This window comes from Perognathus longimembris, chromosome 11, assembly GCF_023159225.1.
Source record: "Perognathus longimembris pacificus isolate PPM17 chromosome 11, ASM2315922v1, whole genome shotgun sequence".
Taxonomy (NCBI): Eukaryota; Metazoa; Chordata; class Mammalia; order Rodentia; family Heteromyidae; genus Perognathus; species Perognathus longimembris.
The window spans coordinates 27,713,631-27,739,081 of NC_063171.1; the positions used below are offsets into that span (position 1 = coordinate 27,713,631).

At 42.7% G+C, this 25,451-nt stretch overlaps 1 protein-coding gene across 1 annotated transcript in view; it reads right to left on the minus strand.

Moving 5' to 3' along the window:
* C11H1orf105 (chromosome 11 C1orf105 homolog) overlaps window positions 1-25,451 on the minus strand; it is a 27,491-nt gene continuing 2,040 nt past the window's right edge. The window contains exons 3-7 of the mRNA XM_048358180.1: window positions 23,612-23,693; window positions 16,598-16,672; window positions 6,417-6,484; window positions 1,701-1,827; window positions 1-342 (exon numbers count right to left, since the gene is read on the minus strand). Of these exons, the coding sequence (XP_048214137.1) occupies window positions 154-342; window positions 1,701-1,827; window positions 6,417-6,484; window positions 16,598-16,672; window positions 23,612-23,693 (541 nt within the window). The 3' untranslated portion in view covers window positions 1-153. The remainder of the gene's footprint in view (window positions 343-1,700; window positions 1,828-6,416; window positions 6,485-16,597; window positions 16,673-23,611; window positions 23,694-25,451) is intronic.

The window sequence follows — 25,451 nt, forward strand, 5'->3', positions numbered from 1 at the left end:
TTAAATTATCTCATCTCTATAGGAACAATTGGACAGCAAGTGGCAAAGACTATAAAGTCAGCCAGAATAGAGCCAAAGTTGAAGGAATTATGAGGAGGCACAAGTGCTAGAGATTGGCTTGGAGGAGTTGCTTTGTCCCTGGGAGTCAACCACTCATTGCTTCACTGTCTTGCCCATTGGTGCCTTTCTTAATGAGGAGTGCTGCGTCTTCTCGAGAGCTCTGTAGGCATCTGATAGCAGTCCATGGAAGGCAGCTGATCTGGGGCCTATGATAGGCAGTCTGTAGTGAATGCTCTCTAGAGGGTAGCACAAGAGGAAGCAAGAACAAGAGTTACTTAGATTCTACTCTTACATTCAAAATAAACAAGGGCAAGCAAAGACTTCTTTGATTTTATGAACAAAGGTTCAGAATTCATATAAGGATTCTTTTCAAACAGATCTGTCTTATCAACAATCCATTTTAGCAAGAATATTGAAGCTTTTACAAATCTTGTCAAGGAGAACACCCCTACCCCCCGCCACACCAAAGTACCTAGAAATAAAACCCAAGTGTTAGGAGGCATTGCAAATTAAACTAAAAATGAAGAGAAACTTTTATTTGAAAGTTGTAATATTGGTCAAAAGAGTAAAGAGGATCCAATTCTTAGGTCAGTTTTCAGGGTACTGTTCTCTGAATCAAAGATAAACTAAGTAAGCCATGATCTTTTAAAGCAGCTATAATAGGGAGAGAAAGTATTTATTTTGTGAATGATGTGTGTTATAGCTCTTTAAAATCCCAACTGCCCTGACCTCTTCTTTAAATATGATTTGATGTATGATTTTTTTTTTTTGGTCAGTCATGGGGCTGGATGCTGTACCTAAGCTCTAGTGCTCTACCACTTGAGCCACAGTGCCACTTCTGGTTTTCTGGTGGTTAATTGGATATAAGAGTCTCATGGGCATTCCTGCCTAGCTTGGCCTTGAACTGCAATCCTCAGACCTCAGCCTCCTGAGTAGCTAGGATTACAGGCGTGAGCCATCGGCGGCATCCAGCTTGATGTAGGAAATTTTGATTAACCTACAAGTCTTCCACAAGACTCACTACTGGGAGGAAAGTAAATCCATGTGGGAAATAACACCTTCCCATTGGGAATCACTGAGTGATGAAGGGAATTAGAGCCCTGACTTCTCTGGAACAAACTCCTTATTCAAGTCAAATGGGAGCTAGAGGTACAGAATCAAAAATCTAGGATCCAGTTCAGTTTTGTCACTAAAATGAAAAGGAAACTTGATACAGGGTATGGAACACAAATGGACTGAGGACCAGAATCCAGATCGTAATCCTAACTTAAGGCTCTTTGTATCAGATCTCATCAGAATGACAGGTGGCAGGCATGACTCAGGTGGCTGACATCAATACTTAATGTTTATCAAAGCCATGAGCATGAAGGTGTCAGGGGACTCTGGGCCCAAGGCAGAGATAAGTGAACCCAATGGAATTGCCATCACATATAGAGATTGATTCTTTCCATTTAGCTGTTAAGAATTACTGCTCCTATACACAGTTTGGCTGAATTTGTAAAAGTGCTGGAAATGATTGCGAGTTTGACGATTACTGACAGGAGTGATCACTGGGATGAGCTAGCCACTTAGTATTTGTAACAAAATCATAGATATCCCAGTGCAGTTGGGTGGCAGATTCAGCAATAGGCAACAAGTACTGGAGTATCAACATGTTTAAGTTGTAGAAACCAGCAGCCCTGGGACAGTTCCAGCAGTTTTTCTGGGTCAGTCAAAGGTAGATTGTATTGCATGTCTTGCTCAAAGTAGGACAAGATGCCATTCTGGCTTTATAAGTGGAAACATGGAGGACAAAACCACAACATCAAGATAAGGATCCAGATACAAGTATCACTCATTATTACTTTTGCCACATCTTCAAGAGCAAAGCCCAGCTCAGGAAGGTCACAACTTGAAGCAACAGGAGACCCAGCTTCTTCAGCTCTTACCTACTTTTACAGCCTCCTGTCAATTATTCCTTCCTAGAATGCTCTTCTAGATGGGACTTGGTGGGCAAGACCCAGGTCTGTGCAAAAACGTACTGATCCTATGTACTCAAGTCTATTTCTCATTTTGCTAATTGAAGTGCTGCACATTCCTAGGTCTAGCAAATTGGTGAAAAGCATCTTATTATATTGTCTTTGAGAATCAGAAAATAAATGTGTATTCTCTAGTGTCTTCTTGGCCTTGAGAGAATGAGGTGGTGGCAGACTAGGGAACAGCCAAGTGCAGAGCTTTAGCTGGAGGGATGTTCTTAGTTCTAGCCTCCCAGATGGATTCTAGAATGATGAACCAGGAAACTATTTTGGAACACATAAGAAGAGATGGGTGGGGACTGGGCACCTTTCCTTCCAATAGCATAGGAATATCCACACTTCAGCTCTTCCTTGAGTCGCTGGTCCTCAAATTTGGCATCCATGCTAGCTTCAAATTTCCTTTCTAGATGGCATTCTGTTTGATTCTAGTTCTGGAGCTCCTACAACTTCCCAAGATAGAACTAACACTTTCTTATTTGTATAAACTGATCTTAATTTTTTAATGCATCTATCTAATGAAAGAAAAACATCAGGTGGATTCAGTTTACTCAGGAGCAAATGAGAAGATAGGAACAGCACTAAGGTGATAAGTTGGGCTTTCCTAAACACTTGAGTTATATCACCCCAAAGAATTACCCACTTCTACCTTCACACACCCATTTTTGGCTTCTTTGAAGGATGAAAATCCAATGCTAGGGTTTGGGATATGAGCCACCATCTTTGTTCACATTGCCAGTAAGTGAAGAGAGAATAGTATTGGGAAGCTTCTTGGAGAAGATATATTTTAGGGAATATGGAGAGTAAAAGGATTGGGCCTTAGGGAGGGAAGCCTTGCTAGGAGCATGGGAGTGCACTTCCCTTCCCACTCAGGACTGTTTGTGGAAGGATTTTCATACAGCTGGTGCTCCAATTACTATGGAAAGTCTTCAGCAAGTGGTGTATTGGTTAGAATTGTGTGGTGTGGTGAAAATGTGACATAGATAAGAGAGATTGGGGCCTGGGTTGGGAACAGACTGGATTGGAGTGAAAGGAAAGCTAACACATCAAAAGACAATACATTGGAAATGTATTTAAAATGACCTTAGGGACTAAACTTTTCATCCTGGCACCCTGTGCGTGATATGTCTCAAAGTGCATGGACTCTGAAATAAAACAAACCTGTTGAGATGTCATTTTGGGAAGACTCAGACTCCAGGGTTTTTGGTTGATGATGATTCATTGTTCTGATTGGAAGAAGCAAGAACACACATTTGTCAAATGGCTTGAGTTTGGTGAAAAGGCATGTCTATACATTTTAAGCACACATGGTGTCCTTGCTGCAGTATCTGCTCACCTGTGATCAGAACACTTTGTAGCTGGGTAAGATGACTGGTTCAATCAGTGGTATGTTTGTGCACGTGCGCACACACACACACATGCATGCCAGTACAAGGGCTTGAACTCAGGACCTACGTGCTGTCCCTGAGAGTTTTTTGTTCAAGGCTAGGGCTGTGCCACTTGCACCACAAACTACACTTCTAGTTTTTGGTAGTTAACTGGAGATAAGAGTGTCACAGACTTTCCTGCCTGGGCTGGCTTCAAACTGCGATCCCTCAGATCTCAGCCTCCTGATGACAGGAGTACAGGTGTAAACCACAGGTGCCTGGCAAACCTTTCGTTTTTAAAATATTCTACTGGCAAGACACATATGATATGAACATAAGAAAGATTAAGGAAAGTCCCTTTGATTTGTAGAAAAAAATGTTACAGAAATCTTCCAAATCAGTAATCTAACCTTAAAAAACAAAAGTGAACTGGTGTGGCAGCTTATGTCTGTAATCCTGGCTCCTTGGAAGGATTGTGGCTTGAGGCCAGGATGGGCAAAAGGTTGATGAGATTCCATCTCAACCAATTAAAAGCTGGTTGCTATGCGCACATAGCTGGCATCCTAGTGAGAGAGTAAGTGTGCATAGGAGAATAGAGATCCAGGCTCAACTGGGCACAAAGACTGTATTTGAAAAATCAACTAGAGCCAGAGGGGCTGGGGGCATAGACTGAAATGGTAGAGTACACACTTAGCAAATGTAAGGCTGTAAGTTCAAATTCCTATACTTTAAAAAAGGGGAAAAAAGATAATCTGAGAAAATGTTTCAGTTAGAAAAATCCTGACCACATTCTATTTCTCCTGATGACAAAACAGTAGAGGGAACTCCTAGTCAAAATCTTATGAACCCTAGACATTTCTAGATTGGTCTAAATTGCTTATTTTTCTTACAGCTGACAAATGGGTAAACTATGACAGGCTACCAAGGGCTTGAAGCTAATTTTATTTTCACAAAGATCTCTGGCTACCAAAATATGGCCCATTCAGACAATTCATTTGGTCACTGGAAAACACAAGACTGAGAAAAAAAGAGAAAGCCAAGCTGTTATCCATGTTGGGCAAGCAAGCAGGTGGTACTGTCAAGACTAAATGGTTCAAGATCTATCTGTTCTACTACTGTTCTCTTCTTTATTGTAATAGGATTCATAAAGCTAGGATTGCAGGTGTAAGCCACTGACACCATGTTTGATTATAGGGTTAAAAGGGATGAGGAACTATTTGTTTAAAACAAAAACAATGAATGATTTAGGGATTTGGAATTGTATTTAAAGTAACTAACGTGTAATATAAACAAAACAGACCAACACATTTCAAACCTCTTTTTCACAGAAGAGTGAACTTCTCAATAGAATTCCTTAAGATAGTTGTCTTTCACTGAATGGTCACAAAAAGCATTTGCTTGAATTACTTTTATCATGATCTGACATAGAGCCTCTCATATGTTACATTAACATAGGTAAATATCATTACTTCTGGAGCTCAAGCTGCTCAAATGTGCTCCCTGATCTTTGTGTGCCTGGGTTCCATGGTTCTAACTTTTTATCATAGCCTGGAACGCATGGTCCTAAGGTCATAGATGGAATCAGAACATCCACTCTGTGCAACATAAGGTTACAGAAGATCTTCTATCAATATTTGTCTTTCCATATAAGGGGGAAATATTAACTGCTGCCATTATATCATGGAAAACTTCTTTGCTGCCCATATATAAGTGTAACTGTGCTTATATTACAGTCCTCTACTATGAGACAAGCAAAGGGAACTCATGTGTGGAGTTCTCTCTTTTCAGTGATTTCTCTTTTTTTTTTGTTTCCTTTTCCTTCCTCCCTCCTTCTCTCCTTTATTTCCATTCCCTGTCCCTCCTCCCTCCCTCCTTTCTATCTCTGTCTCTTTCTTTTCATGAGGCTAGGAATGAAGCTTTAGGCATGCTGGGTAAACACTCCCTACCACTAACCGACCTCAGCTGCAGTTTTTTAAATAACACAAGAATGGAATCCTTCTTTGCTCTCTGAGAGTTGCTTATGAAGGGAAAAATTCCTCACCTTTGAAGACTCAATGAACTAGGACTATGAGAGGATTTCATTTGTTGTGCTTAATGTTGATAAGGAAACAGCAGTGGCAACAAAATTGCTCAGAATTTTTGCTACTAAAAAGTGAGAGGGTGTTCTATAGAGTCAGGACAGACTGTGTGCAATGTCTTATATATTGTGAATTACATATTTCACCTACACAGAAAATTTATATTTAGTTCTGCTTAAGGAATGATTAACCTGCCTGCCTCCCTCCCTCTCTCCCTCCCTCCCTCCCTCCCTTCCTTTTCTTCCTTCCTTCCTTCCCCCTCCCTCCCTGTCTCCCTCCCTTCCTCCCTCTCTTCCTTTCCTTCTCCCTCTTCCCCTCCTCCCTCCCTTCTCTTTTCTCTTTTCTTTCTTCCTTTGTGTTTTCTTCCCTTTCCTTCCTTCTTTCCCCCCATCCCTCCCTTTCTTCCTACTTTCTTTTCCTTTCTTTTCTTTTTTCTTCTCCCTCCTTCCCTCCTTTCCTTCTTTGGCCTGTGCTGTCAAGGTACCTGAGCTATGTCTTAGTCCCTCTGCTTCCCACCTCCCCTTTTGCTTTAACTTGATTTCCCAGATAGCAATTCCTGATAATTTTGCCTAGGCTATTCTTGAGCCACAATCCTCCTACCTCTACCTTCTGCAAAGCTATATACTGTATAACAGTATACCTTAGCTCCCTGAGTTTTCAAATAAATCTTATTCTTTATTCTCTCCATAAGAATAAGTCTCATACATTCCACAGTTGTTTTGGTAATCATCCAGACAGAAAAAAAATAGTGAAATAATTTTTGCCAGAGAAAATAAAGCCAGTCAAGAATTCTATTCCCTAAAGCTACTACTTGTGCTGCTTCTCAATTCAGGATTCAGTGCCCACAAACAAGCATAAGTAGAATTAAAGTCATATAGTAATTTAAATTTTTGGCTCACCTATGATACATAAGTTTCTCAAAAGATAGTTTCAGATCATCTGGGATTTCTATCATTGTTGGTTGTACCTGCAGAAGATAGATTCTGATTTAAATAAATAATGTAACAACTCTGAACTCCTGTTGTATTTGTCATTAGTCATGTCCACACCGTGTGTGTGTGTGTATGTACACATAGGTGCACACCAGTACTGGACCTGAACTCAGTCTTGAGGTCTTGCTGGCTTTCCCATTCTACTGGTGGTCTCTTGAGCCAGACCTTTACTTCCAGCTTTTCTCTGGCTCAGTGGAGGTGAGTCTCTCAGATGTGTCTGCTTTGGTTGGCTCTTAGGTCTCAGCCACCCAAGTAATTAGGATTCCACATTCCTTTATGCCTTGACTAAGCCAGCTAGCTTTCACTGATTCCTTCACATTTAGCCAAGCTTCTTTCATATCACAAAAGGGTAGATATTACCCTGCCCCTAGTCTTCAGACTGTGTGTTCTTCTCTGATTATCAGACTTTAAAGTTAGATACCTGAAAATTAGAAAGCCTTCACAATCTGTTAGTTTAGATCACACTCTGATTCTTCTTTTTTAAAAAAAATTCTTGTAAAGGTGATATACAGATTGGTTATAGTTACATAAGTAAGGGAATAAGTACAATTCTTGTTGAACAGTGTTACCCCTCCCTCATTTGCTCCCACTGTCTCTCTTCTCCCACTCCCCTCCCACCGTTATAAAGTTCATTTCCAACATAATCTTGTGTGAGTATTGCTGTTACATCAGCTCACCCTTTATCCTTTGTCTCACCATTTCTGTGACTCCCTTTCCCATCCTCAAATCAGATCAACTTATATACAATACAAAGTGTACCAAAATAAAAAACAGTGATCACAGGGATTCTTCAGCTAGGAGGGGGCTCAGGGACTCCTCTGAGAACCTTAAAAGTTTTATTGTATTTACTTACTTAATGCCTGACTTCCCTGATAGACTTTTCAGCATCAGGAGGATAGAGAACATTTCTCTCCTTCCTCTCTTTCCTTTCTCTTCTCTCCCTTCTCTCTCTCTCTCTCTCTCTCTCTCTCTGTCAACTTTCTCTCCTCTCTCCTCTCTCTTTTCATTTCCTGCTCCCAAACTGCTTAAGATATTTTTTGAAGATCAAATTAGTGAACAAATGCGTTCGCTCGGAGTCATCATTGGCAAGCTATTTTAACTTTTTGGTGGTACTGACACTTGAGCCTAGGGCTTCACACTTTCTTTTTTTTTTTTTTTTTTTTTTTTGGCCAGTCCTGGGCCTTGGACTCAGGGCCTGAGCACTGTCCCTGGCTTCTTCCCGCTCAAGGCTAGCACTCTGCCACTTGAGCCACAGCGCCGCTTCTGGCCGTTTTCTGTATATGTGGTGCTGGGGAATCGAACCTAGGGCCTCGTGTATCCGAGGCAGGCACTCTTGCCACTAGGCTATATCCCCAGCCCGGGCTTCACACTTTCTAGGCAGGCACTCTACTACTTGAGCCATACCTGCACGGTTTGCTCTGCTTTTTGAGTTAAGGTCTCACATTTGCCCTGGCCAACCTAGATCTGGATCCTTTATCTATGATTCCCAAATAGCTGGGGTGGAAGGCATGTTCCCACACGCCAGATTTTTCTACTGAGTTGGATCTCAAACATTTTTTTTTTCCTTTTTTGTTTTTGCCCAGGAAGGCTTGAGCTTCAATTTCCTTGACCTCTACTTGCCAAATGACTAGGATTACAGCCAAGCCACCTGTAGGAGGCTTACCCTTAAAACTTTTAGGTGTATCCTTTACTTGGGCTAAAATAATATAAAATTATAACATTCCTAGTTAAGAAATACTACATTCTTGAGTATTTCCAAATTTGTTATTACTAGTACTCGATATAGCTTTTTTTTTGAGAAACTGTTTTCAGTAAAAACAAAATTCATGCCAATGTTTATTTTCAACCATGATAATGAAATGATAATCATCAAGATATGGATGCACATAATCCTTTGGCTTATAACTCTGAGTGGTGAGCACCACATGCTTTGAAATTTACCCATACAATGAAATTGCAAATGACAATGTGCCTGAGACCCATAGAGGTGCCTGACAATAACACAAACCTCAATGTCAAGGCTACAGAACTGTCAATTACTTAGCAGATTTAGTTACATTGATTTCCTAAGTGACTGGCTGAGGGAGGATGGAGGATGGAGGCGGGGAGGGTAGATGTCAGGGGAAGAGGAGGCAGCAGAGACTTTGGTGACTCCTGAGAGATTTGTGGGTACTTAGGAGGAGGAGGGATGTACCAGAGACAGACTAAGCAAGACAGCTGAATGAAACTCTGCCTTCTCCTGAGGAGCATGACCTGTGTTCTGCAGCCTATAAATCCAGTTGGTGTTTTTTGTATAAAGAGGGATGTAGGGGCCAGACCAGAACAAAGCAGCCAAGCATTTCTGTCTGTAAAAGAGAAAAAGCATCTTGGGACTGGGAATGTGGCTTAGTGGCAGAGTACTTGCCTAGCATACATAAAGCCCTAGGTTTGATTCCTCAGTACCACATAAACAAACAACAACAAAAGCCAGAAATAGCACTGTGGCTCAAGTGACTGAGTGCCAGCTTGAGCAAAAGGAGGTAAGGGACAGTGCCCAGGCCCTGAGTTCAAGCCCCAGGACTGGGGGGAAAAAAGCATCATGGTGAATTCCTATTCATCTCACCCCTTTATTAATTGTAATTTTATAAAATTCTGGGTATAGTATCATAAATTAGTATATAATATATATGGACCATGGTGATTAACATTTTTACCTTCTCCTTAAACATTTAGACTCAGCACAATTATACTTATTTATGCAGGAATAGTGTATACATTCATGTATAAACATTGTAGGAATTAAATCAAGATCATTCACTCCATCTCATTACCATTGTTTTATGCTTATAGTCTTGGAGCTCCTCTTTTTTTTTTTTTTTTTTGGCCAGTCCTGGGCCTTGGACTCAGGGCCTGAGCACTATCCCTGGCTTCTTCCCGCTCAAGGCTAGCACTCTGCCACCTGAGCCACAGCGCCCCTTCTGGCCGTTTTCCATATATGTGGTGCTGGGGAATCGAACCGAGAGCTTCATGTGTAGGAGGCAAGCACTCTTGCCACTAGGCCATATTCCCAGCCCACGAGCTCCTCTTTTTTTAAACTGATATATTTACTAGGTTATCATGAACTTATTATCCCACTGTACTACAAAATATAACTTTTACTTCTATCTGTGTTTTGTTTATAGTTACCAACCTTCCTTTTATCCTATCTCTACCCTCTCAGCTTCTGGTAATTTCTACTACATATTATACATTTGGGACACTTTTTAAAACATGTACATATGAGAGAGCCTATGTGGTATTTGCCTTTTTATGTCTAACTTATTTTACCTGTCGTAATAACCTTCCATTTCATAGATTTTGCTGCAAATGACAACCTTTTAGTGGCTGTGTAATACTGCATCTGGTATATATTTACCACACTTATATTTTTCCTCTTTCATCTCTTATAGATTATATATTTTAGCTATTGTGAAGCATGCAGCAAAATGGATGGACAGGTTCCCTTTGTTATGCTGATATTTCCTTTGGATATATTTCCAGGATAGCTAGATCACACAGTGGCTTTAATTTTACTTCCTTGAGGAATTGCCTTCCTGTTCACCATAATGGCTGTAATAGTCTATTTTCCCACAGACACTGTGTAAGACTTCCTGCTTCCATATCTTTGCCAATACTGGTTATTTTTTACCTTCTGGTAATAGCTATTCTAACTAGGGTGAGAGGATATCTCATTGTGGTTTTGACTTTTATTTCCCTGACAGCTCATGAACTAGAACAATCTTTTCATAAATTTGTTTGGTCATTTGAATTGTTCTTGGGAAGTGACTTTATCCTTGTCCTATTTTAAAAACAAGATTATTTAACTTTTATTAAGGTTTTTAAAGTTCCTTATTTATTCTAGATATTAACCCTTTGCCAGATAAATCATTTGTTAAAAAATTCCCCCATTCTTAGGTTGTCTCTTTTGTCTGTTTATTGTGCAGAAACTTCTAGAGTGACATAATTCCTCTTACCTACTCTGGGTTTTTCTGGTTTGGGCCTTCCTTCCTTCCTTCCTTCCTTCCTTCCTTCCTTCCTTCCTTCCTTCCTTCCTTCCTTCTTCCCTTCCTCCCTTTCTCCCTTTCTCCCTCCCTCCCTCCCTCCCTCCCTCCCTCCCTCCCTCCCTCCCTCCCTCCCTTCCTTTCATCCTTCCTTCATATCTAGGCCTGGAGCTTGAACTGGGGACTGGATGCCTTTTCTGAGCCTTCATGTTCAAGGCTAGTGTTCTACCATTTGAGCCACTTCCAAATTAGTTTGCACGTGTGTGTGTGTGTGTGTGTGTGTGTGTGTGTGTGTGTGTGTGTGTTGCTAGGAATTGAGCCCAGAGCCTCATGAATACTAAGCAAATGTGTTCTACCACTGAGCTACATCCCTAGTTCCCTATTCTGGTTTTGGTTTGTTGTTCTTTGAAGGTCTTATTTTTTTTTTTTTTAAATCCCTGCCTGCACAGATGTCTTAAAATATTTCTCCTAAGTATTCTTCTTGTAGTTTCATGACTTACATTTAGGTCTTTGATCTATTTTGACTACCTTTTTATTTATTTATGTTTTTTGCCTTTGCCAGTCCTGGGCCTTGGACTCAGGGCCTGAGCACTGTCCCTGGCTTCTTTTTGCTCAAGGCTAGCACTCTGCCACTTGAGCCACAGCACCACTTCTGGCCATTTTCTATATATGTGGTGCTTGGAAAGCGAACCCAGGGCTTCATGTATAGGAGGCAAGCACTCCTGCCACTAGGCCATATTCCCAGCCCCTTGACTTCCTTTTTTTTTTTTTTATAAGGTAAGAGAATAGAGTCAACTTTCAATCTTCCCTGAGAGTAAACAGTTTTCCCAGGACTATTTATAGAAGCATCTTTTCTCCAATGTATATTTGTTGTACTTTGTTGCAAATCAACTGGCTGTAAATGCAGGAGGCATTTACACCATTCTATGCCACTGGTCTATATGCCTGTTCAGAGGCCACTATCTTGCTATTTTGATTACTCTAGTTTTGTAGTATGCTTTGAAGAGAGGCAGTGTGAGACCTCCAGCTTTGTTCTTTTACTCGATTGCTTTGGATATTCAGGGTCTTTTATGATTCCATATGAACTGTAGAAGTATTTTCTCTAGTTCTGTGAAGAACTTCATTGCTATTTTGGGAGAGATTGGATTGGATCTGTAGATCACTGTGGGCGGTATGGACATTTTAACAATATCAATTCTTCCAATCCATTAATGTGGAAATCTATCCATCTTTTTCATATCCTTTTTAGTTTCTTTTATTCTTTCTTTTTGCCAGTCCTGGGGCTTGGACTCGGGGCCTGAGCACTGTCCCTGGCTTCTTTTTGCTCAAGGCTAGCACTCTACCACTTGAGCCACAGCCCCACTTCCTGATTTTTCTATATATGTGGTGCTGAGGAATTGAACTTCATGTATGCAAGGCAATAACTCCTATACTAGGCCATATTCCCAGCCCCTTTTTAGTTTCTTTATCAGGGTTTTATCATTTTAATTACTGAGATCTTTCATTTCCTTTCTTAGATTTATTTTGAAGTATTTTAAAATAACCATTTGGAGCAGTATTGTTTTCGTTATATTATTTTTTCAGTAATATTATTGGTGTATAAAATGCTTTCAATTATCATATGTTATTTTTATATCCAGCAACTTTACTGAGTTCTTTGTCAGTTCAAATAGTCTCTAGGTACGTTAACATATGTACATATTTATGTATATGTGTATATTTTACATATCCAACATATTATATATATTTGCATATCATGTATACACAGCAATAGTTTACTTTCTTCCTTTCTGTTTGTATGCCCGTTTTTTTTATTACTGTTGCTCACACTTCTGTGAGTATTGAATAGGGTGGTGAGAGTAGATATCCTTGCATTGTTTCAGATCTTAGAAGACCTGAAACCTTTTCCTGATATGATGTTGTGTTTGTTATAACCTTTTTTTTTTGTTTGTGTATATTTCTTTACACTTTGTTCTGAATTTGGGGCATGATGGGATCTTGAATTTCATTGAGTGTTTTTTCTGTATCAGTTGAGATAATCATTTGATTTATCCTACATGTTGTTGATGTGATATATTACATTTGTTGGTTTACATATGTTGTCCCTTCTCTTGCATCCCACACAGAAATCTCATTGATGGTGATGAATGACATTTTTGGTGTGTTGTTGGATTCAAACTGATAGTACTTTCTTGAGATTTTTTTACATCTATGTTCATTACAGACATTGAACTATCATTGTCTTCTGTGTTGTGTTCTTATCTGATTCCAGTATCAGGACAATATTTGCCTCATAGAGAGAGTTTGGGAGAATTTCTTCTCTTGAAGTTTTTGGAATGGTTTGAGAAGTATTGACATAAATTCCTCATTTAAGTTTCATAGATTTCAGCAGTGATGTGATCAGCCACCATCTCCTGTCTTGCTGGGGGTGAGGGAGGGGCTTCTCATCATTGGTTCAATCTATGACCTTTATTGTTCTGTTGAGAGAGACAATGGATGTGTTTATGGTTCAATTTTGGTAAGTTACATGTGTCCAGACACTTATCCATTTTTTAAGTTTTCCTAAAATTATCAGTTGTTAATATCTCCTTTTCATCTCTACTTTTATTTATCTGCGTCTTTTTTCTTCATCTAGTTAAAGAATTGTTGATTTTGTAATTTTAAAAAAACACAAAAAATAATTCCAGTGACCATTTGAATTGTGTTTGGGGTATCTATTTCTTTCCTGAGCATTGTTATTTCTTTCCTTCTAGTAATTTTGGATTTGATTGTGCCTGCTTTTCTCATTCCTTTAATTTACCTATCTTTTATGTGTTTTGTTTTTTGTTATAAACTTCCTTCTTAGCACAGCTTCTGCTGTATCTTTTTGTTTGTCAGTCCTGGGGCTTGAACTCAGTGCTTGGGTCTTGTTCCTGAGCTTTTGCGCTCAAGGCTAGCTCTCTACCACTTGAGCCACAGCTCTACTTCCAGTTTTTAGGTGTTTAATTAGAGCTAAGATTCTTTTTTTTTTTTTTTTTTTTTTTTTGTCAGTCGTGAGGTCTGAACTCTGAGTCTGGGCACTGTTCCTTCTTTGGCTCAAGGGTAGCACTGTATCACTTGAGCCACAGCGCCACTTCTGGTTTTCTGGTGTTTAACTGGAGTTAAGAGTCTCATGGACTTTCCTGTCCAGGCTGGCTTTGAACCTCAATCCTCAGATCTCAGCCTCCTGAGTTGTTAGGATTACAGGCATGAGCCACCAGAACTGGGCATCCATTAAGTTTTTTAATTTTGTTTCCATTATCACTTACTCAAAAAATTTTAAATTTCCCTATTTCTTCAAGGACCTAATGTTACTTTAGTAGCATGTTGTTAAGCACCCACAAATCTTGTGTAGTTGCTAAAGCTTCTAGTTTATTTCTGTTTATTCCATTATGCTCAGACAAATGTTACTTCAATCTTTTTTAATTCTTTGAATCTTAAATTGTTCAGCACTATCCTTGAGAGTGTTACATGTGCTTATAAGAGGACTGTATACTTTTCAGCTGCTAGATGAAATTTTCTATAAATGTATGCTAGATCCATTTGACACACTGTATAGTTTATTATGTCTCGTCTCCCCTCCCTTCCTCTTCCTTCCTTCCTTATATCCTCCCCTTCCCTTTCTACCTTCCCTCCCTTCCCTCCTCTTTCACATGAGTTTTAAAATCTGTTTATCAGTGTCTACAAAAATGCCACATGAGACGTTTATTTTGGTACTGGGATTTGAATTCAAGGTTTTGTGCTTGCTAGGCAGGTACTCTACCATTGAAGCAAGCCTCCAGCCTTATTTTCCACTGGTTATTTAGAACAGTGGCTGGGGCCCTCTACTAGACTGTGACCCACCTATCATATGCTTCCTGTAGCTGGGACAGATTATGCCACTGCACTCGGGGATTGATTGAGAAGGGTTCTTGTGTATATGCCCTAGCTGGCCTTAAACTTGAGCTTCCTGAATTCATCCTCCCCAATAGTAAGGATTAAAGATATAAGCCACTGGACACATCTGTTTCATATGGGATTTCTAGAGGGATTGTATTGAATCTGTACATGCATTTAATCAATGTTACCATTTTTATAACATCAAGTGTTTCAATTTAGGTCTTCATTCACTTATGTCTTCTTTAACTTCTTTCCATGATATTTTATGGTTCTTAGATGTACAATCCTTGAACTTTTACTACCTGTATTCATCAAATGTTTTTGGTAATATTGTTAATGGGACTGTTTTCCTAATTTCTCTTTTGAATTGCCTATTGTTAATTGATAGAAACAAATTGGTGTTCATACATTGATCCTGCAACCCAGATGTGCTCCCTCTTCCTGCCAAGATGGTCTTCATGCATGATACATGTATCATTTACCAATGTACATTGTTTTACCTCTTTCTCTCTACTAAGTACAGTTTTATTTATCTTTTCTTGACTGAACTAGAATTCACAGTACAATGTCAAATGTGAATGGCAAGTGCAGGCATTCTTGTTTCACTCTTGATTTTAGAGGAAATAATCTAGTCTTTCACTTTCAATATGTATGACCTTTGTCACAGGTGTTTTTCACAGATACCCTTCATTAGGCTGCAGAAGTTACCTTCTAGATCTAGAAATATGTTCTGTCCTCCCCCAGTATCCATTGCTGAGGAAGGAGTGGTATGGTGACTCTCCCCAGAAGGATCTCCAAGTGTGACGGTAAATGTTGAGACAAGGGCATTCCATCCTTGTGTGTTCTAGAACTTTGTATTTTCCCACTAGGTTCTGACAGCATTAGAGAAGTGTGGCAGAGGGTAAGGCCACAGCTCCACTCCTATCAAGCCTGGGCAAGGGCAAAGGTGGGAGATAGGTCTTCAGAAACAGGAGCTGCTAACATTCCAAGGGTACCAGCTTAGCCCTGGGGTCAGCTCATGCTAAAGGTGGTTCCAGGAATTGTATCTGGAGGAATCGCAGTTCACACCACGCTCCAGCCAATGCCAATGTTGAACACTAGGATGCTACATATGAATAGACAACAAGTACAAATTGATGCATTCGGGTGCAGCTCTGCAAGGAGTTTCAGTTAAATTGCCAATCCCCCTCCTGCAACAAAACTCCACAATATGGCTGCTCTCTTCCCAAAGCCTCTGCCATGAGCTCTGAGAAAGGAGCCTCTCTCATACCTCCTGTTTTGCTTCTCCTTCCTCTTATCACCTACAGATTTAGTCCTGGCTTCCTCCCCAAGCCAAAGTAGAAACACAGGGTAGAAACAGAAGAGGCCCTTCTCCACCCCCATCCTAAACTTAGCCAGGGAGACAAATTATTCTTAACGTGCTCTTGATCATTACCCTGACCCTGACTCCCACCTTAACACTAAGCCTAATCCTTAAGTCAACCATATGACCTGGTAGGGCATGCCTCCTGGAACTTGGCCTCTTTCTTCAGCCCCTCTGACAGGGCAAGAGCTGTGTCCTTGTTTCCTCCACACTCCCTGAATAGCTTTATTTTTCTAATGCTCTTCCACCATTCCCCTGCCACAGAGTGAGAGATAATCAATGTCAAATGATAATCCCACTTGCTACAAAGGACTGGAAATCTCTCTGCAGCTTTTCTTTCTGAGATGCTAGCTGAATTAGTGACAGAACCAAAGATTAAGGTTCTTGTTTCTTGATGGTAATAGTGGAAGTATGTGTGTGTGTGCACGCCCACGTGCGCACAGGCACACACACGTGCACATTGTTGTGTTGACATGTTAGGAAGGCATTAAGAGGAGAGGAGAGGCCCCATGGCCTCTGCACTACCTACAAAGGTGAAGTTATTTAGAACCCCAAACAAAGTGGCTTATCTTGTCTATTCTCCTCCAGCCCTCTTGCCTTGGTTCACATTGGCTTATTGAAATGGGAAAGATTTACTATAGTGTATCAGCTGATGCTGCTCTTGGGGCCAGCCATTCCTTATTAATAGCCTCTATTTGGGCCTTACCTAGAGGTGGCCCCATCAGCGCCTCTCTCCAAGGCTCCAGTGGAGGCTGGCAGGCACTGTGCTCTGGGAATACACATGCACATTTGTTACCCCCCTTGCCTACCATTTTTATTTCTTGACATGTAGGACACAGTTGTTTTTTTCTAACCAGCATGACATTGCTCTGGTTCTTCTTTTCCTGAGGAGAAAAGCAGATACAGGTGAGCAAATGGGGGGGGAGGTATCTGGGGGCAAGAGAGACATAGGAAAGGGAGGAATGATTAACAATGAGAGAGTTAAGAGGGTTTCCTTCCAGAAAAAAAGTGCTAGGCTCTCTGGGCTCAGCCATCTCCAGGATGGTGGGGTTTGACAGAGTTCAGAAGGGGCTTAGGAAGGAGGGTGTGACTTGAGAAGGTGGCCTTGGGCCTATTGAACACAAGTACTGACGTAAGAACAGCTGGGGGCTGGATCTAGTGTGTGTTTCCACTTCTCAACCTGAGCACCCATGGCTGAGCGCCATGTACCTAGGAGAAGAGATTCCACATTTGCCCCATTTTACACAAAAGCTCCACCAAACCGCCTAGTAGAGGACCTCTGAGGGCCTGAGATTATGACGAATTCTCTTCTGCACACTTCCCAAGTTGATTTCCCCTTTCTCACGCTTTACTCTGGTTCATCATCAGTTTGTAAGCACCCTTGGTGCGACATTACTGTGACCTTCTGTTCCTGACTGCTAAGCCTTAAGCTACAAACAGAACTGGAGTTCGGGGTACATGCCCTGAGCCCCCTCACTCTTCTGGAAGAGAGTCTATCCCAGCCAGGGAAAAGGCCAGGTGCCAGTGGTTTGCATCTGTAATTCTAGCTTCTCAGAAGTCTGAGAACTGAGGATCATGGTTCAAAGCAAGCTGGGCAGGAATGTCCAGGCAACTTTTATCACCAAAAAGCCAGAAGTGGAGGTGTGGCTCACATAGTAGAGGAGCACCCTTTTTGGTGAAAAAGCTAAGGGACAGCACCCAGGCCCTGAGTTTAAGCCCCAGTACTGGCATACACATGCACGCACGCACACCAGTGGAAGGAACGTGGAGTACCCTCTCGGCTCACTGTAACACATCGTTCTCTCTATTTCTGATAAAAGGTCAGAGGGCTTCAGAGCATATACATGTGGAACATGATGCTCTCAGTTAAAATGTATAAATATAGTCATATTATACACACAAATAATACACATGTGTTTGTGCATGGGGACACTAAGGCCACTGCTACAATGGTGTCATCTGAGAAACATTGTAGGACATCAATATGCTATGCTACAGCAGATCTGCTTTGTAAGAGCTACTAAGGGGAACCACTCACTGCCTGGGCAACCAAAGGGCTCCATTCCAGACCTGGCTGTGACTTTGGTCAATAATGAAGTATCTCTGGGCCTTTCCCTCTCCTTCCCATTGAGGATGGTCTTTGTGACCAGAAAGGCAGAAGCAGATGTTTTAATCCTGCCCATGAGTTTCACATAGAGCAAACACTGGTCTTGGCTCTGTGGCTGTTCTCCAGCTCCAACATCCTACTCACTGAAGTCTTGCCTCCAACGACAGCTACTCCATTCCTCTATATTTCAAGGGAAGCTGAGTTCACTAGAAAGCACCTGTGATGGGCAAGTCCAGAGTTGATGCAAATGACCTGGGCTTCCATGTTCTCTAGGGCTCATTTCCTCTGTCTGGCTTTCTTTCTTGCTCTGTAACCAAGGTCTTGTCTGTTTTTTTGTTTGGTGTGTGTGTGTGTGTGTGTGTGTGTGTGTGTGTGTGTGTGTGTGTGTGCGTGCGCATGCGCGCGCGCTTGTTTTTGTCACAGGGCTTGAACTCAGGGCCTAGGCACTGTCCCTGAGCTTTTTGTTCTCAAGGCTAATGCTCTACTACTTTGAACCACAACCCCACTTCCAGTTTTTTGGTGGTCAACTGGAGATCAGCAGACTTTCCTGTCTGGGTTGGTTTTGAACCATGATTCTCAGATCTCAGCCTCCTGAGTAGCAAGGATTATCAGTGTGAGCCACCAGTGCCCGGCTACCAAGGTTTTCTCCTTGCACTCCGTTCCCTTCTTGCTGACTGAACAGCAGTAGCAGAAATGACTGCCCACTGGGCAGGTCCTTCACCAAGCCCTGCTTCTCCCACAGGGAGAAGCACTGAAACATGAATGGCGGCTGTCATTTCCCAAGCAGCTGTTCTTAGGACAGGGCAGTAGTTGTGACAGGAAGGCACTGATAACCTGTTCATAGTCTGGCTGGGGAGGACGCAGAATTCCACCTGTCCCCAGAAACCCAAGACTGCTCTTCATGTTTCACAGTTGGAAACTATTTGATGAGGTTCCTAAGAGCTCTCATGGCCCAGGTCCTTGACCCTTAAATCCTGGTAAAGAAGTCGAGAAATATACGTCTCTCTCCTTTTCTCCTATGTCTCTGTCTCTGTCTCTCTCTCTCCACACACACACACACACACACACACACACACACACACACACTTGTTCACATAACAAAAACTGAAAATGTAAGCATGAGATGTAAGCTATCACTGCTTGATGTGCAGAGCACTGGGACTTTGCCTCTGTCCTTCTTGCCCTTCAATGTCTCTATTCTGTTCCTCTTTCCTACTCCTGACTCAACTGAGAGAGCGCTCTCACAAGTCTCTCAATTAACTCAGTGAGAAGACTTTGGCTCAGAAAAGTTAAGTGATTTATCCAAAAAAGAATCCATTTAGTTTTGATCATCTGGGAAGTATAGACAAATGAATCAAACACAGACTGACATTCTTTCTACATTTCTATATCCTTTAGTCCAATATACCAGAAAACCCTAAGATAATTTTACCTTTTTCTTATATCCAGAAATATTAGCCATTTCACTCAAGGAATAAACCTGAATATAGGTTCAAAATTGCTCTTACTATTTACTAGGGAAAAATATCTAGGCTGATGCAGTGGCTTACACCTGTAATGCCAGCTAACTCAGGATGTGGTGATCAGGAGAATCATACATCAAGGCCAGCCTGAGCAAAAAGGTAATGAGATTTCCATCTCAACCAATATGCCACGTGAGGTGACTCATGTCTGTAGTCCCAACAAATGGGAGCTATAGGCAGGAGAATTACCTTCTCCGGCCTGTCGGGGGTGGGAGGGAAGTGAGGGAAAGCATGAGCCCCTATCTGAAAAAATAACCTAAAGACATTTTTTTTTTGTCAGTAGTGGGGCTTGAACTCAGGGCCTAGACACTGTCCCGGAGCCTCTTTGTGCTCAATGCTAGTGCTCTACCCCTTGAGCCACAATGACATTTCCAGTTTCTGAGTGGTTTATTGGAGACAAAAGTCTCATGGGGACTTTCTGTCTGGGCTGGCTTCAAACCATGATCTCAGCTTCTCAATTAACTAGGAGTATACAGGCTTGAGCTGTTGGCTTAAAGTTTTTGCTTTAGGTTATTTACTCAAGTATTTCTGAATTTAAACCTCAGCATTGCAAAATAAAACAAAACAACCCTCTACACACACACACACACACACACACACACACACACACACACACACTAAAAATACCATCCTTCCATTCAGCCTTCTACACTTTACTTTTATTACCATCATTGTTTCAAGTCAATGGTGTTCCTTCTCTGTTACCCAGCTATATCCATTCGATCATTACAAACAGGAGAAGGATGAGGAGTACATGAAGTAATTTCCTTGGTGGTCAGGAGCTTTCAAAATTCAGAGTCAATCCCGTTTCTCAAGTCTTTTCTTTGATTTACTGTGCTTCTGTATGTTTACTCAGAAAGCTCTTGCCTGTGCCCAGGAGGCGTAGTGTTTCTTATACTCCCTCCTGTAGTAGTTTCAGGTCTTACATTCAGGTCTTTGACTCATTTTGAATTGGTGCTGGTGCAAGGTGATAGAGAGGGATCCTGTTTCAGTTTTCTGCATGTGGACAATTGCATCGAACTAAAAAGGATCTGCAAAGGACATGGCTAACAAGCTAAAATGCCAGCCTACAGAATGGGAGAAGACTTTTTCCAGCTATACATCAGACTAATATCCAGAATATACATAAACTGCTTTGTTAAATGTCAACTGCTTGGTACAACTACTTACAGACAATTTAAAACTAGGAGAAAAAATTCAGTCACTGAGAAAGACAAAGAGTTCTTAGTGTCAAAAAAAAAAAGTAGGAGTCACCATCCAATATAACCTCTGCCAAGGCACAATCTTTGCAGCCAAGGCTTTTTGCCATACCTCTGCTCAAAGCAAAAGAATAATCTTTGTTCTCATAAGACTAGAGCAATAAAGTCGGATCCAAGAGAGGAGAAGGTGTGGGGGCAGGAATGAGCTTGGTGGCATTTTGAGGGGATGTGCTAGGTTTACACCAACCCAGCAGGCGCTAAATAAATTCATTTCAGAACCGCAACTGCTGTTGTGGTTCCCCAGGTCACTGAAGCACTTTTTGCTTGTTCCTGGCCATGCATTGCTCAATCACATCTTGGCACAATTATCTCACAACTACCATACACTTTCCTGTCTCTCACCAGTCCCAGAAGCCCTCAGCCCCTGCCTGGAAGTGCCTGATGGCAAAGCCTCATGCTTACATGAGGAGACAGTTTTCATGGTTTGGTTTTGTTGTTTGGGCCAGTACTGGGGCTTGAATTCAGGGCCTCTCATTCTCACTTGGCTCAAGGCTAGAGCTCTACTACTTGAGCCACACCTCCACTTCTGGCTCATCAGAGTCTCATGGATATGTCTGCCTGCGTTGGCTTTGAACCACAATCCCCAAATCTCAGTTTTGTAGGATTACAGGTGAGAGTCACCAGTGCCCAGCCTCCATGAGATGTTTAGACTTCATTTCCTTTGCCTTCTTCCTACACTTTCCCTTTTATATCACCCCACCTCTGTGTGTCTCCCTCTCCCTGCCATGCCTCGGAGCCAATGTTCAGTCTGTCTGTCAGTCCGTCTATTAGGAAATGCTGTGCCCAGGCCACATGCACTTGTGTTCTCCAGAGGGCCAGGGAGGAATGCCACTGGGAATGTGAGTGCTCCAAGTTCTGCCCTTTGGCCTGTGACAGTGAAGAGGGAGGGACAGGTGGCAGGACCTTTGCACCTCTACACTGGCTGCTGGGCCTCTGATTGGCTGTAGGACAGTTGGCAGCTTCTTGGGAAAGTCCCTGCTTAGGGGCAAAAGGAACAGATAGTGTATCCCCAGTACATTCCACTCCCATGAGGCACAGATTCACTTCTTTCTGGAAAGCAGCAGCTGCCAGCTGAGCCCGTGTTTACTTCACAGCACACACGTGCAGGGATTCATGGTCCCAGTAGACGCTGGGAGCATGATTGAGATTTGAGGGGGTCTTTATAACAGGCAAGGATTGGGCTTTAGGAATCTGTATTATGCCCAGATCTGAGAACAAAGTTTCAGATTCCTTATTTGTCTCTCCAAGCTGCAGTGGGGAGGGGGATCTTTCTCACACACAGACCAGTGGAAGTCAGGCCCCAGTATGGGGAAGAGGAGGGGGAGGCACAGGGATCCTCTGCCCCTGCTGAGTGCAATGTCTTTGTGACTTCTGCCTCTGCCCATAGACTGGACTGGCTGCCAATCTGTTGTCAAGCATCCGGATGCTGTTGCGCTGAAGTGCCCTCTAGTGGCCTGTCCCAGGACTGCATCCATAAAATGCTAAATCCTGCTAGAGGATGGCCTCTGGCTGCCCCAGCTCATTATTCATGCTTGTCTCCCTCATCTCGGGCACCAGCCAAGCTGCCGCCTGCTGTCTTCGTGTCTGGGTTGCCGCCATGCGCAGAGACCAACCCGCCTGGAATAAACAGGCATTCAGTGGTGGATGAGAGGCTGTCTAAACACAAGTACAGAGATTCAGTGACCGGAAGGGAAGCTTCTCACTGGTTCTACTCTAATCCTGGCCTCTCGCCAAGTGCATTTCATGGTGGCTTTTCTGGGGCGTTAGAAGGACTGATGAGGCGACACCAGTGTGGACTCTTGACACTAACACCCAGCATGAGTCCCTTCTGTTCTTTGGGCTGTCGGTGCCCTGGTGCTGGGCTCATCTGTCCTCTTGCTTCTAGACACCCTGTGTTCTTCCTGAGTCACCTGAGTTCTCAAACTCCTGTGTGCTGGTATTTTTCCCTTCACCTGAGGGCTCATTTTGCTTTCTCCACCCTGGCTTGCACTTGTGGGAATACAATCTGCATAGATCTCACATAGAAGCCACTTCCTCTTGAGTCATGGCCTTACTGGCCTTACTGCAACCTTTCCCTCCCACCTTCTCTCGCAGCACTCAGCCCCTCTTCCCTGATACTCCCCTGACTGTCCTGAACCAGTCCCAGCCGCCCCCGTGTGTGTGGGCTACAGCTGGCTTACTCATCTCTATCTGTTGTGTCAAAGCAAATCAAAAGGGCTCAGTGAACATTCATAGGTTGGCATCAGGGTTCCTAAAGATCTTGCTCACAGCTGCGGAGCTCTTACTACCTATGGGGCACTGGGCCAGGGACTAAGAGAACCCTGCTCCAGGCCCTGCCTATACATCAGCCCCATGCGGGCCTTGGCACTGTTCAGGTGCAGAAAGTGGGTCTGTGGCCAGCTGTTCTTTCTTTCTCTGCCTTGGGTAGTGCTGTCCACCCAAGCCACTTAAAATATCACAGGAGCCTCTGCCACACAGGGCCATGGGGCCACAAAGGCTTGAAGTCAGGCAACAGCCAGTCACAGTTCATTTTTGCAAGATGGAGAAGGTTTAAAGTGAAATTCCACAGGTGTAGAGACTTGTTTGTGGAAGTTGTAAATAATTCTCTGATGGAGAGAGGGTTAGAGACTCCAGAAACTAAGATTTATCTAGTGCAGGTGGAAAAGCCATTGCTGATCGTTGGGTAGACTTTAACATGTTGATTTCTGGTGTACCTTTTTGAAGTATCTAATCATATTTCTTTATTCTTAGTTCTAGTGTACTTGGGAAGTACAGCACTGAGGGTGAAGGTGGGGTGAGGGGGGGTACCTGTTCATTCAATGAGTATTTACTGGTGATGTACCGGGCACAGGGGAGACAAGAAATGTATTTCTATTTGGTGTCAGCTAAGCATTTCTGTTGGCTTTGTTTTAATTAAGGAATAAAATAAAGTACCTTCCATAAGTCATCTGGAACTTGAAACAGAATCGGCAAACCCAGATTCTTCTTGAATGAAGTGGCAGAGAAATGAGGGGATCTAAAAATCAAAACGAGGCAATGTGAGAAAGCAGGTGCTGGTTTTCAAGAGCTGAGCACTGATTGTTTTGGAGAGGATGCAAGGGTTACTTCTGGACTGGTCTCCACTCCAGCTCTGGGGAGTTCTTTCTGCTAAGGGCTTTGCCCTCCTAAGTCCCTTTGGCTTCTCTACCCCTTTTGTGTCAAACTAAATAGTACCACTTCTAGATTGTCACAGAAAGTGCAAACAAGGTAGGACACATTGGGCGGGATCTGCACCCCAGGCCTCTGGGTGGTTTTGATGGTGAAGAAATACTCATCCTTTCAATGCCTCGCCAAATCCCATGGAGTTTGTGTCTCACCCAAAGTGTCTCCTCCCACAGAACATCCCCCTCTAACCACTTCTCCTCTGGAACATTCTTTCCAGTTAGCGAGTGATACAGAGATGTGATAGGGACAACAAAGGTTCCCTTCACAGGGTGATGGGCCTCCCTTACCCACTAAACTTCACTTTATTGTGATACAGAGGCCTGGGATCAGGGTGGGGGAGCTGGTAATCACATACTGTGTGCAGCACCCCAACATCCAAGAAATGGTTCTTTCCAAGGATGAAGAATCACATTGTGCCATTGTTCATTTAAAGCAAACGCATGCATGAGGAGTTTGGTGTTCATGAAGCACATATTGTTTCCTTTCTCCTCAACACTCCTGGGGCCCTAGGAACCCAGGAGGAGGTGGATCTGACTCAGCTCCTTCACACACACATTGTGTTTATTATGAGAACCAAATGCTACCCAGAAGGACCCAAAGGTCAACACGGAACTGCTTCAGCACCCAAGAAGTCCCATCAGTAGGACCCCTGCAACCTGAAGGTGTGGGTAGGGATGCACGTGGCTTTAGTATTTCATGCCAGCTTGGGAACCATCCTCAACAAGGTGTCTCTATACAGGCATTCTTTCTGCTACATCCCAGCCTCATCACCTCCCACCCCACAGGTCTGTTTCCAGAGCTCACAGTTTGGGGCCAGCTGCATGTTCACTCAGTGTTCCTTACTTTTTCCAGATCATTCTGCAAGAAAGACTTGCCCAAGGCAACAGAATACTTTGAGCACACCAAGAACTTCCCTCCAAGGTCTTAGGGAAGGGCCAGAAATAAATAGCTTGGAATCCAGAGCTTTAGACAAATGAGCTGTTTCTAATTCTTACTAAGGGTTGATACTTCATCCTTTCTCTTTCCAAACACGTTGTGTTGGGGTCTTGTCCTCTGATTGCTCAGGGTGCTTCATGGGTGCTGTCCAGTCATCGTAGGATTCTGGTGAGGTAAGTCAGCTCTATTTCTCAGAAGGTTGAGATGCTGCCCAAACCTGCCCAGCACCATAATGAGTAGAACCTCACTGTTTTATTCTTTCTGACTAGCTTAAGGTTGGTCAGTTGGCGGAAAAAAAATCGATCCTCTCTTTCCCGTTTGCTGGGGATGGACAAATTCTAACATCCCAAGTGTTAGCTGTGAAAGTGAACAGGTGCTGTGAACGCCCAGTAGGTTCTAGGCCTGCTGTTCCCAAGATGGCTCTCCACCGTCTACTAATTGTAGAATTGAAACACAAGGTCAATGGTCCTAGATATTTGGGAGGCAGACATGTATGCCTATAAAATTACCTCTGGCCTTTCCTCTTTCCTGTTTTTCTCTAAGCTTCTCATGTTTACCCCAATGAGCCGACTCTTACTTTCTCTTCCTATTTCCCCAGAGCAAGGTGGATCACCATACTTAGAGACAATTTCAA